Below are 12,393 nucleotides of genomic sequence, written 5' to 3' on the forward strand. Positions count from 1 at the left end.
TGTCGTTGGCCTATCTCATAGAAGTTCCGCCCAAGGACCGGAATCCAAGTCAAGTGCTGAAGCCTCCGGAAAACTTCTAAGTGACACTACAGCTCCTGCCCGTGATGGAGCTGCTGAGGCTATGGGAACATTGATGAAGATTTTGGGCGAACGACAGATGAACCCATTCCTGGATGGTTTAGACGAAATCAGAAAGGTTAAAATTAAGGAGTTTTTTGAGACCGCCGAGGTCAAGGCAAAGGAAAAGCCGAAACCAGTTGCTCCTCCACCAGCTGCGAAGGCTCCTCCTATGAAGAAGATCTTGGGCGGAAAACCTGGATTGAAAAAGAAGGCACCTCCTGTAGCCGCAGTTCCTCCACCGCCCACAGAGGAGCCTCAACGACCCATGAATCCCCCGAGGGCCATTCCAAGCAAATTGAACGCACCAAAAGCCGGCCCTACGGGTCTAAGGTTGAAAAAACCATCAGGTGCAGGGGGTTCAGGTGCTCTAGCTTCACCGAAGCGCGCTGCTGCACCGCGAGCCCCCTCTCCAGAAGAAGAACCGCCAGCACCCAAGGTGGCCTTTGGTGGGAGAGGTTTGGCTAGCCGGCCGTTGGCTAAGGAGGTGGCACCCGCTGCAAGAGCGGTCGATTCAGGCCTTAGCGCTCTGGAAAAGGCTGAATTAGAAGAGCTGAGAGCTGAGAAGGATAGATGGGCAAGACAAATTCAAGAAGAGAAAGCAGAGAAGGCGAAATTGTTTCAGGAAATCAATGAACTGCAACTTCAGGTCAGCTCTCCGCTGCCACTCATCAGTCTGTTAATCAAGCTAACCTACCATCTTACCCAATAGAATGCTCAACTGATTGAAGATCATACACGGGATAATCTTTCAATTCGTGCCAAGGAAGCCCAACTCGTCCGTGCCCGCTCTGACGCGGAAACTGCCGAAGCTACTGTTCATAAGCAGCAGCGTGAAATGGAGCGTTTGAAACGGGAACTGGCTCGTGCGGTGCGTCCTACCTCACCGGCGCCTACCGATATCTCGGAACATGTTTATCGTGATAATGGCCTAAATGGCTCTTACAACAGTGGAAGAAACGACTCCGTAGGAAGGGGCGCCGGTAACCGCCTTAGCTTCGCTTCGACATTTTCGGGTGAGGACAAGGAGAATGGATATGACAGGGGTTCCCGAATGTCCCCAACTTTACGCGAAGGCACTGAAAGTGGACGGGCAAGCGCAGCGGGAAACAGAGGTGGTGCAGATTCCATTGAGAGTTGGAAGCGGGCCGCCGAGGTTACAAGCCAGCTGAAGTTAAGAATCGAGGTATTTGAGCTCTCCGCGTGTCTAACTCTTTCCTCTTTCCTCTTTTTTTCCCCCTTTCACTAACAAATGACACAGCAAATGAAAGCAAAACAAGGACTGGCAAGAAATCAGCATTAGTGGTGTTTTGGTGTTGTTACTGCGGGTTGTAATTTCAGGGGATTGGGCGAGGGGGTTCAAAACGGATCCGGAGTTTCATTGTTTGCTAAATGACTGAAGAGAATCACCAAGGAGTGGAGAAAACAAAAAGTCTCTCTACCACATATTCTTTCTGTTGCATAGCAGGGTTTTATTTCTTTTTCCCCTTGATTGATTTTTTTTTCTTTTCTTTTCTTCTTTTCAACTTTTATTGGAACAGAGATTTACTGTAATGTTGCGAATTTTTTTTACCGCAGTCGTTCATTAGCTACCCTTTCTTCTGTTTATTTTATTTTATTTTATTTTATTTTTTTCCTCTCAATTTTACCTATCATACTTCAGAGTTTCCTTCCCAGTAACCTAGTAACCTTCTAGCTCTAGTTGCCCCTACTGAAGATACCACCCTAGTAGAAGTAGTAGTATCATAGTAGTGGGTAGCAGCAGCACCTTCCTCAACAGCTAGCCTACCGCCAACGATTGTCTCATTTTTTATTATTATAATAATATTATCTTGTAGTACTCTACTCTCATGATGGTGTTTCGCCTCATCACATCTACATGCTTAAGCTACTTGCCACCTGTACTAGCAATACCGCTATTATCACGCTACTTATCATCGAGAATCTAATATCATCTCGCACATGTACGATAGAACCACTTCTCTTTCCTTCCCCGACATGACCTTCACTCCAGATCACTCGTACTCGAGTGGTATACTCAGCTACACACATCCACGCCACAACCATGCTGGGCGGGGAGAGTAACCCGGTAACAAGTACGGGAAACCCCGTATTAGCACGTTAGCATGTCTCTGCCACCCCCCAAGAGCAGCTCATGCAAAAGTGTATACTCGAGTACCGGTATACCATAATACCGGTAATATCATACGGCAAATTAACTTGAACTATGATACTGTCAGCAAAAGATCTTTGGAAGGGCACGGTGGGGGCAGAGGTGACGGCACGATGCTAGTTAAGGCGTAACGGCTGGGTTGGTTGGAAAGGTGGGCTTGTGGAGGTATGCTGGTCGGATACCGGTATCTCACTGCCCTTCCCCGATGGAAACGAAAACAAACCCATTTCTCCAAATCACTGATTCTCTCCTGTTTTATTTATTGCATCTTGAGATATAATTACAACCCGTCAATTGTACTCTGCCCCACTCAATCCGGGGCGACAACCCTACCGGTACTCTATCGATCCACCTGCCAGGCAGGTACGAGTATTATACCGGTATGATAAGTCAAGCCACTCCCGCACCTTACAACCATCCATCACCTTACACCAACACTCCCCTCGGCCGAACAACCACTGCCACAAGGGCGATTCGACTCAGAGATCCGCTTCATAAAAATTGTACCGGCAAACCAAGATCAAGGCACCGCAGAAGAGAATATCCGGGTAACACCCGTTTATATACTCCGGCACAGCAACAACCTTGCAAGGGGAGGAAGGAAGGAAGGAAGGGATCATCAATCAAACTCCCCACAACCCCCCCCCCGAGATATACAAAATGGCTAATCCCCCCCCCACCTCCTTTATTCACAAAAAGCCACCACCTCCCCCCCCCCTCCCAGCACGTACGTTCCTCCCCCCGCCCCCCTGGCACCCAACTAACCGCCAGACGTAGATAAAAAACTCCACAAACGCCCCCTCCTCCACCCTCCAATCCCCCCCCCCTCCTCCACCTCTTCAGGACCGAAAACGATCTACATATCCCACCGAACACCCTTCGTCTCGGCGATCAAACGTGCGAGAGTGCTTCTCGGGAGTGCGCCGGGGGAGGTTCTCATCAAGGCTAGTGGTCGGGCGATTGAGAAGGCGTTGCAGGTGGGCTTGTTCTTTTTGGAGGAGGGGGAAGGAGTTAGGATTTGTACAGGGGATATAGAGGTTTTGGATGATGTTGTTGAGGTTGGCGGGTTTAAGAGGAAGTGGGAGGAGAGTGATGTGGAAGGGGAGGGGGGAGGGGAGGGGGAAGGGCTGGAGGAGGAGGGGGGGGAGGATGTTAGGAGGAGGAGGACGAGTACTGTTGAGGTTTGGGTTACTAAAAAGTGATTTGCGGTGATCTATGGGGGGGGGTCATGCTTCATTTCACTTTCGAAACTATATACTTTTCTTCTGCAAACATTTGGCAACGGCAAGGTCGGTGGGCCGGTAATCCGCAATCGGTCAACTTATGATAATCTTACACTCACCCCTCCCTCAACCCTCAAGCGAGATATGAAAATAGATAAAAAAGTAGGGTAGTAAAAATAGTATGCAGGGAGTTGAAGGAAAAAACTCAGCACGGACAGTGATAATTTTATCTCCTGACGCCCCCAAGCCAGTCCAGGCGTCCCTATGAAAACAAACCGGTTTAAGTGAATCCCAATTGAAGAAAGGAAATAAAGGGACGCAGAACGAAGTAAGTTTTAAAAGTGGAAGTAGAAGAACGCGAAAAGTAGGAGGGAAAAAAGGTTGTCTACTGAATTCTGGCGTCGGCTATTTGCCCAATTTGTCTCTCGAGCTCTTCCGCGACAGACTCGCGCTGAGCTTCTTCGTAGCCGGGCGGAGGACCACTGGGGATAGAGGGGTCAGCGTCCGCCTGTATTACGGTAATTTCAGGTGGTTCCGACACCATTGCAGGTGCGGTTGCAGCGGGCGAAGGAGGAGCGCCGGCAGTGGTGACAGAAGAGGATGGCTGCCCGGTCCTAGCATCCTCATACGTCGGCAACTCATCTAAATGCACTGCTTCAGCGCTGACGCCTGTCTCCCTAGCATTGAGCACCTTCTCCTTCAACCTCTCAAAGATTGTAGAAAAATCGAACGCGCCGCCATCCTTGAAAATCAGCTTCAACTCCACCCCCCCTCTGTCCCCTCCTCCCAGTCCGCCATTAGCAACAGGCTGGACAACGGCCTTCCAAACATTCGGCCCAAAGAATGGCGGGGCCACGTGTGTATCATGCAGGTTCGCAATTGGACAAGCAAAGGATTCAAAGTCGGAGGTTTTGGCAGTTGGGATGTAGATTATGCGTTGGTTTGTTATGTATGCTGTCCCGGTATTGCTATTAATCGATAAGGGGCGAGTACCCCGGTGTGGGGATGTGGTGGTTAAGGATATCCCCGTGCGTGCTGGGGATTGGTAGAGGGACCGCTCGTTTGGGAGGGCGATGAATGTGTGTGGCGGGGTGGGAGAGAGCATTACCCAGCTGTTTCAAACGGTCAATTGTTAGTATCTGCTATGGGTGGGGGATAGTGATGAGGGAGGGAGTAGGGAAGTTACTTGATAGACATGATTGTAGGTTTTCCTTCGCTCCCACCTCTGTTGTTTCTAGGGTACCTTTTTGCTGTGCTACCGTCGCTACTGTTTGTCGTGGTGTATTAGATACCGACAAGTAGAAAACCAAGTATCTCATTCGGACGGGGGAGCAAACAGACCTTCAACTTCCAACTCGGGCACGGATATTGCCGTGGGTAGCAAAAGGGGTGCTCGCAAGTTGTAAAGTACAGAAAAGAAGAGCTCAGGGAGATGGTGTGAAGCGAAATAAACTTAGATGTTTAACTAGTTCTGGGTGGGTTTTGGCAAGGAAGGGAGGAAGGGATGGGCGTGGAGGGGATGGAGGGATGGATGTTGATGATGGCAGCTTGGCGGGGTCAGCTAAATTACGGTACTAGACAAGTGTTATCGATACGCTGTGTGGTGGCATGATGGGTGATTGCATGGCTTAGGAAGTGACCGTACAATACTGCACAGTGCGAGTACTTTACCGTATTGGGGCAAACTGGTGCCAAGGCTTTTTATGGTACGACCTATACTACGGTAGACTCCTTGTAGGACAAGTTAGACTATCATCAGCATTTCTCTATGTTGAGAGGTCACTCAAGCCACGGTTTTGGAATTAACATATCTTTGAATGAAGCTTGGGACGAAGTTTTAATACTCGTATGTGGAACAGGCAGTCTTCTCGAGTGCAGTAACATGGATCACTGGTCTCGCCGACCCCGCCTTTTTATTTGTAATCTATCTTGGTGCACTAATTGGAACATCAGGCCGACCTGGGATTAATCGCGGATTATCACTCTGTTACTACCCTCAGGGGAAGTATTGACACTGGGAAAATCACACACTACCCGGAGACATCGATGTACTCGTACGTTGGGAATACGACGTGAAACTTGGACAACCGTGGGGGTATATTGCCACTGCTTATATCGCAAATAATACATTTTGCAACACCGCCTCAATCTATCTTATATCTGTACAAAGGATCAACGGCCAACTGCCTGTACTGTACTGTACGAACAATATTTATGATTTCCAAAACCCATCATCTTAATGCTCAGCGTAAATGTCATTCTTCAGGACTCTGTAGGGCATGACATGAGTGTTCGCCCTTGATCGCAGCTCTAGCGTCCTTCATGTGTGATTTTCCTGCAGTACACGCACTGCCCAAGCCTTTCGGGATCGCCGTGTTTGCTTTCCACCGCTACTGGTACAGTAATCCCTAGTAACAAATATCTTCCACTCCTCCCCTCATCTACTTCACTCCCTTTTTCTATTCTCATCACTTCTATCTGCTCTTTCATCTCCCTATTTCCGTTCCATGGTTCTTCACATAATCATACTTTGCCAGATCTGTATTTCTGCTTTCATATATTCACTTGTCGTATTTTCCCGCAATTACACCCACTGCAAGATTCGAGACATTGAGGATCAGTGATATTTTCTTTCACATGGCACTTGGGCAAGCTCTCCTTACCAAGCCCCCAAGGGTTCAGCAACCACAAACTCAGGTACGGGAGGTTTTGCAAAGCAAGAGCTCTACTAGGAGTCTGGATCAGCAACTCAAACTTGAGCAAAGCTTAGAAGTTGTTCAGACTTTGCTTGGAGCCTCGGTAAGCCTTTTATTAATCTACCGATGGCTGATGTACAGGTGTAAACGAAGTGCTGACCCCAGAAAGATTGGTTGTCTCTCATTCCTTCGGTATGTTCATAATCTCGATCGCTTTGCACTTTGTGGATAATGTTAAACTCAATTGTGGTTATCAGAGGCCTTCTTCCAGAAGAATGTTTTGTGGAAAAACGTTACGGAGGCAGCTCCTCAACTGCAGTTAGTTATCGTTCATTTACGAGTGACCTTGACGATGAAGCGTTCTTCAAGAAGGGCAATAACGGGACTCGCATCAAGAGGCTGAGAAGAGGGTATTCATGCGAAGCAGACCAACTCCTTGATTGGCTTGTAAAGCTCCCGTTCTTTTTAAATATTGTTTTATTTTGAAGCAATCCTAACCGCTTGTCCTGGTAGGAAATCGGGATCTTTGATGCCCTTCGCCGAGGCTATCTCAAGGCAGTCCAGCTAGCAATATACCCCGATGATAAACACCCCGACACCGTGGTGGAGTCGTACACCTTCTCCTTTACCTATCGTGAAAAGGATGATGGACCCTCCATTAGCCTTAAGGTTACAGACATGCATGGACATGGTGTCACCGCCAACGATGCAAATAAAAACCTCCAGCTAATGATCAGAAGACTTATAGTCATTACTCAGGTGAGTTACTACTCCTCATGAAAACATCTAACTTATTGACCTTCGTTTGCAGAATCTCCCCCCGCTCCCTGGTAAGGATCTACGAAGACTCCGATTGCTAATTTATGAGCCACTGCTGACTCACTCCACCAAGACAAGCGCTGGCTCACCATTCGCCTGCATTACCTGGACGGGACCCCTAAGGATTATGATCCGCCAAACTTTTACCGACTCTCACCCACTGCATTCCCCCTCAGAATCCGTGAGAACGAATCTAAGGCAGTTGAAAAACTCGACTGTGGTGAACTGAATGCTGGATATCATACGTCCGTGCTCCGTTATTGAATCTCGAAGTCATATAGCTAATATTTCCAGCCCAGTGTTGCCCTTAAAGTATCTAGCCTGAGCGAAGTCGATCCGGAGGAACGGCCGAGGCGACGGCGAGGCTCAAGGTTTATCACCATGGACACGGACATAGTACAACCCCATTTGAGGTCTGGTAGGTCGTCTGAGGATGAAAAAAAAGGATCAGACACCCACAGAATACCCAACACAAATGAAGGGTCTCCAGCCATCATCTCTCCGCCCTGTGAGGTCGGATTTGTGGAAGAGCGGAGAGTAGCTCCAAATACGAGCCATAACACCCAGATGCCACCAAAATCCGGCCCAACTAGCCGACTACCTGGACGGGAAACACAAGAGAGGTTGGCTATTCGAGGAATGCTTGTGCCATCTGATCGAGGTAGCGAGATACCTGAAACGCAGCCTTGTAATCTCGGTTTTGAGCAAACTCAAAATCCGCCTGTAGAGTGCTCCCCCCGACCTTCCACCAATACTGACACTCGCCTTCGACCGGAAAATCTAGCCACACAACCGCAGAAGCCCCCGAGACCCCCTAGGGCCGACAAACAGGCAACTACAGCCGACTCGAGGCAATTACCTGAGCAGCGGATCTCATTAAGAACACTTACTGGGAGACACCTCTCTAGACCTCAAGATGTATCAGCAACGATACCGTCAACAGACACCAACCTCTCCGAAGAGGCGCCTTCTAAGATATATAAATTGAAGATGCTCGACACAAAGAAGGCAGAATTGGTGAAGAACAAGGTGATCACTGAAGCTAAAGGAAAGGGGGTTACGAGAGCAGTGCGGGCGGACGACCACCAAATTGTGTGTGAATGCGGTAGTAAAGAATTATCGGAGGATATGATATGTTGTGACTTGTGCGAATGTTGGCAGCATACGGAATGCTATGGGTTTACCTCGACCCAAGACCCACGCATCCCGGATAATCAGGTTTGCTATTCTTGTCTTCTTTCCAAGTTTGAGGAAAGGCTGCTAGAAGAGATGCGTGGGTTGGCGTTGTTTCGAAAAGCTGTGAAACTTGTTTGGGACAAGGGCTCTTTTCCAGCGACTAACAGGGCTTTTTCAAATGGTCTTGGTATGTTATTGAAGGCTGTTCCTATACTGCTCAATTCGGTCCGGACAAAGTTAATGATAGAACAGGGTGTGACCTACCAACAGCATCACAGATTACAAGGCGCCTTTTAGAAGAAGGATTCATTGCACAAATTTCTACTACCCGTACCGGGCGCCAAAAGAAAACCGTGAATGGGAGCCCCGTCAAGTATCGGGTTGTCAAGACACCCGAGATGGCGAAGATAAAGGAAGTCCAATACTTTGATCCGCTAGTCAAGATATCCCACCACGTGCGCCTCTCTCCCCCCACCAGGGGATAAGTACTGATATCTGCAAAGTTTGAAAACCCCAGCCCTCCTGAGAACCTGCACAAGCCTGTTCTAAAAGACACTCCGGCCGTGAAGCTTTCAGAACCTCCCGGATACGATGAAAGTGGGGTCGAAGATAGCCAAGCGTTTGAGAGTCACTTCGAAGAGGCTATTGTGATTTCGGAATCAAACCACGGGGTGCCGGAGCGACCAGCAGATATGGACTCTACGGCTGACGAAGAGGAGCTCCCGAGATCCAATGCATATCAAACCGAGCCAAATTCCACCATACCAGCACACGAAACTAGCAAGACAAGCAGTAGGGTTACATCCAGCTTTCCGCACAAAAGCATTGGCCAAAGTTCGGCAACACCAGAGATGATTCAGGATCCGCCCGAGGCTCCAAGTCAGCCCAGGGTCAATGTTAGTGCGGTTTCTTTCGATGTTTATGTTGGATATGACAGTGAAGGATAGGTTGAATAATCACTTGCGGTATATCGCCTAAATTTCCTTTCTCCTTCCCCTATCGCTCCGGAAGTATGCATGTGCTCTGGTACTCTGAGAGAGACCCTCACGTTTGTCTTGCATAGGCCGCTCGAGGCGGTGATATATCATCTTGCGCTTGTAGTTCTCCCCTTGTGGATTTTTTTTAAAACCCCCTGGGTTAGATGGAGTAGCTTGATTACTATTTTAGTGGGATGGAGGCCTAAAATGCCGCCCACTCTTTGGGAAGAACCGAGATCATGAGAAATGTTCGAGTGATATCCTATGAACATTAAGATCTCGAACTCCCGACTTTGTAGCTAATATCCAAAAAATAATGGTCGAAAATTCCAGCTACCACAACTAGTAGTAGCAAGACCTCGTACTTTCTTGATAAATTCCGCAATAAGTTACTCTTCCATCCCAGAGCGCTGCCTCCATAATTATTACCCATTTCCAACTCGTGATTCCCGACTTGAGAGCCGGGCACAGTACCCCGAGCGAGGTTATCACAAATCAGTGATTAGTGCTCATAATCTCCCTCCTCCCGAAGATGGATCTCATCTGCTCCCATAATGCATTCGATGTTTAGTATCGCACTATCTCCGTCCATAGGCCCATTCGAAAAACAAAAAGAGGCAAATTCACCTACCGGCAGGGAAACGTGAAAAATGTAAATAAATAAATAAAAAACAGGATAAATGTATTCCCTTGCCCCCATTGATCCTGAATAGCAGTTGGGAGTGTAGATAGCCTCCCCTCACACTAAAATGATTGAACCGGTCTGTATAGGGGGAACAAGTGGTCGGGGCCAGGAACACGATTTCCTCCCAGGTTATATAATACAGCAACCTCTTGAGCGTTCTTGATATAACGTATTTCGCAATTTCATAATATTATGATAAAACCACACCATCTGTTATCGTGAGAAATTCCCCGCGTTGCTGTCACGGATGCCTGTAGTGAATGATATTCTAAGAATAGGGGTCTCGATAAAGAAAGGGCTCGTGTTGGGAGGTGATGTTGATGGGAAAGTTTCGGAGTCTGAAGGTGAGTCGACACGAAAGTTGGAATTAGACTAAGAGAGAGAGATACTCTACTCGAGTGGTCGGGTAGAGGCTTGCAAGACTGGTGAATATGGTATGGTATAGTGGCCTAGAATGTCCGAACAGGATAAAGTTAAAGATTATTAACAGAAAAAAGGTCTTCTATCGTAGGAGCATAGGACTACCAATAGATGATTTCCAAGGCATTAACATGTGAAAAAGTGACCCACTCTTAGCAAATCAGCAACACCATTACTAAAAGTCTTCCTGTTCCGGCTACAGAATTCCCTCACAGTTGAAAAATTCCTCTCATCCACCGGTAATTTATCCGATGTCTCCAGTTCACATCGGCCATCCAATCCATCAAAGCGGGCAATTCAAGACATTGGCTGATCCGTTCCACTCCCAAACCACTCCACTTTGGAGAAGGAGAGGGAGGATCCCAATTTGTTTTAAATACGGTACTCCTACGATCACGCTTCGCCCACCGCAATTTCCCACCGCGGGTATAAATAGATTGTTATTTCAGCCCTACGTGGATCACGATCCAATGATCCTGAGTGTACCGGCCGGTGCGATACTGTACGCCAAAACCCACACACCATGGTCATAAGAGCCGGGGTAATTGAGCCCCATCATAGGGCTTCTTGTGCTTCTCCTTTGGAGTACAAGTATCATACACAGGGAATCGCCCAGTAAAAGGAAAGACGCTCAGCCCTTCTCTAAGATATACCTGTATTGCAAGTATGATACAAGTAGAAAAAGAAAGTCCAATGCCCCAGCTCAGCTTAGCCTGTGGTTCTATTATTCCAGATCTTGAAAGCACCCGGCACCATCCCAGAGCTATGAGGCATCTCTACGGAGGTACTGCACAGTACAGCACCTAAGTTTTGTATGTTACACTCGCAGTGGGCATCGTGTTAGCAACCGGTGTAACATAAAAAACTTTTGGTTTTTTTCTTTCCGTCGTCCTGATAGGAGTTGTATAATTTACAAGTATCGTACCAGGTGCGAAAACAGTGCTGTGAAGCACCGCCTCTGCTGGTCATGTGATCTTGCTATCCTTCCTTCCTTCCTTCCTTCCTTCCTTCCTTCCTTCCTTCCTTCCTATCATACCCATCATAGTCTACCCCCTTCCCCCCTGTCGGTAGTACCGGTACCAACACTCGAGTAATATTTCCCCGTGGACTGGATAGCTACAACAACTAAAGAGAAAAAAAGAAAATTACTCGATGATGAGATAGGATAGTGCATTACACCACCGCACATTCCTATTCCACTCCACGATCCTCGAAGAAGTACAATAGTATGATACAAGTACAGTACAGTACTCGTAATGTTGTGACGGTTTTTTTTTTTCTTTTTTCTTTTTTCTTTTCTCTGTAAAAACACACACCACTACCTAGCTAATTCCCTGCTCGAGTCCGCCCCACGCGTGCAAACGTCATGACATTACGAGTGTACGGTACGAGTACTGTACTTAGTACGTAGGCATTTCTACTTTGTAAATCCGTGCACAGCCAGCGACCAGAACTACAAGTTATCATAATATTCAGGGCATTACTAACTTTACTCAGCGCTCCACGCCGCTTGGCACTATGATATTTACATAGTTGCTCGTAGGCACCATGGGTTCTGGGAATATTCGATTTGTGAGCGGTGGATAGACCATCAACGTAAACGAGTATGATAAGTATCAACTGTCGTTCTTCGTTAGGGGAGGCTTTTTGGCCCCCACTGCCAAGGTATCATATATATGCAGTCTACGAGTACTGTACAGTACCCGAGTAAGCTACCGGGTCCGGGAGACGGACATTACTAAAAAAAAAAAACTTGCAGTATTTGTACTAGTACAGTACTCGTACAGTACAGGCACTTTCAAAACCTCCTGTCTTGTCAGACTTTAAGTGCAAGCACAAGTATCGTACCAGTCTGGCGTGAGTGAGAGGAAAAAAAGAATTAGAGTGAAATAATTCCATTTGGAAAAGTCTGCGCTTAAAAGTTATCATAACCGGTCCGGTCGGTTTTCGCATAAGTCATTACAAGTTATGATTATGATATATATAAAAACTCTAACGACCAATTCGTGAAGGCTACTTCCATCAAGTTCGTATCATCATCATCACACCCTTCTCCCCTTCCCTCTCTCTCTCTCCCTCTCTCCCTGTCAGGGGCAATACCGCCAAG

General features: G+C 47.5%; 4 protein-coding genes; 3 read left to right on the top strand and 1 right to left on the bottom strand.

Moving 5' to 3' along the window:
* The window catches only part of GSTUM_00003608001 (uncharacterized protein), a 3,631-nt gene extending 1,871 nt beyond the window's left edge, over positions 1–1,760 (top strand). Inside the window, exons 6-8 of the mRNA XM_002837295.2 lie at positions 36–766; positions 830–1,303; positions 1,379–1,760. Of these exons, the coding sequence (XP_002837341.1) occupies positions 36–766; positions 830–1,303; positions 1,379–1,420 (1,247 nt within the window). The 3' untranslated portion in view covers positions 1,421–1,760.
* Positions 1,761–2,672: 912 nt separating this feature from the next.
* Positions 2,673–3,071, top strand: GSTUM_00003609001 (uncharacterized protein; the record flags this gene model as incomplete). Its single annotated transcript, XM_002837296.1, has 1 exon — positions 2,673–3,071. The coding sequence occupies one exon, from the start codon at positions 2,673–2,675 to the stop codon at positions 3,069–3,071; it is 399 nt and encodes a 132-aa protein (XP_002837342.1).
* Positions 3,072–3,418: 347 nt separating this feature from the next.
* Positions 3,419–5,053, bottom strand: GSTUM_00003610001 (uncharacterized protein). XM_002837297.2 has 3 exons: positions 4,855–5,053; positions 4,700–4,780; positions 3,419–4,625 (listed from the first exon to the last, which is right to left on the bottom strand). The coding sequence occupies exons 2-3, from the start codon at positions 4,708–4,710 to the stop codon at positions 3,899–3,901; spliced, it is 738 nt and encodes a 245-aa protein (XP_002837343.1). The 5' UTR covers positions 4,711–4,780; positions 4,855–5,053; the 3' UTR covers positions 3,419–3,898.
* A 969-nt stretch (positions 5,054–6,022) lies between these two features.
* GSTUM_00003611001 (uncharacterized protein) lies at positions 6,023–9,433 on the top strand. XM_002837298.2 has 9 exons: positions 6,023–6,312; positions 6,379–6,401; positions 6,467–6,656; positions 6,723–6,968; positions 7,021–7,039; positions 7,102–7,273; positions 7,328–8,391; positions 8,457–8,659; positions 8,708–9,433. Exons 1-9 carry the CDS (start codon positions 6,151–6,153, stop codon positions 9,149–9,151), a joined length of 2,523 nt encoding a protein of 840 aa, XP_002837344.1. The 5' UTR covers positions 6,023–6,150; the 3' UTR covers positions 9,152–9,433.
* Positions 9,434–12,393: the final 2,960 nt, after the last annotated feature.

The sequence above is a fragment of the Tuber melanosporum genome (assembly GCF_000151645.1).
Source record: "Tuber melanosporum whole genome shotgun sequence assembly, scaffold_182, strain Mel28".
NCBI classification, from domain to species: Eukaryota; Fungi; Ascomycota; class Pezizomycetes; order Pezizales; family Tuberaceae; genus Tuber; species Tuber melanosporum.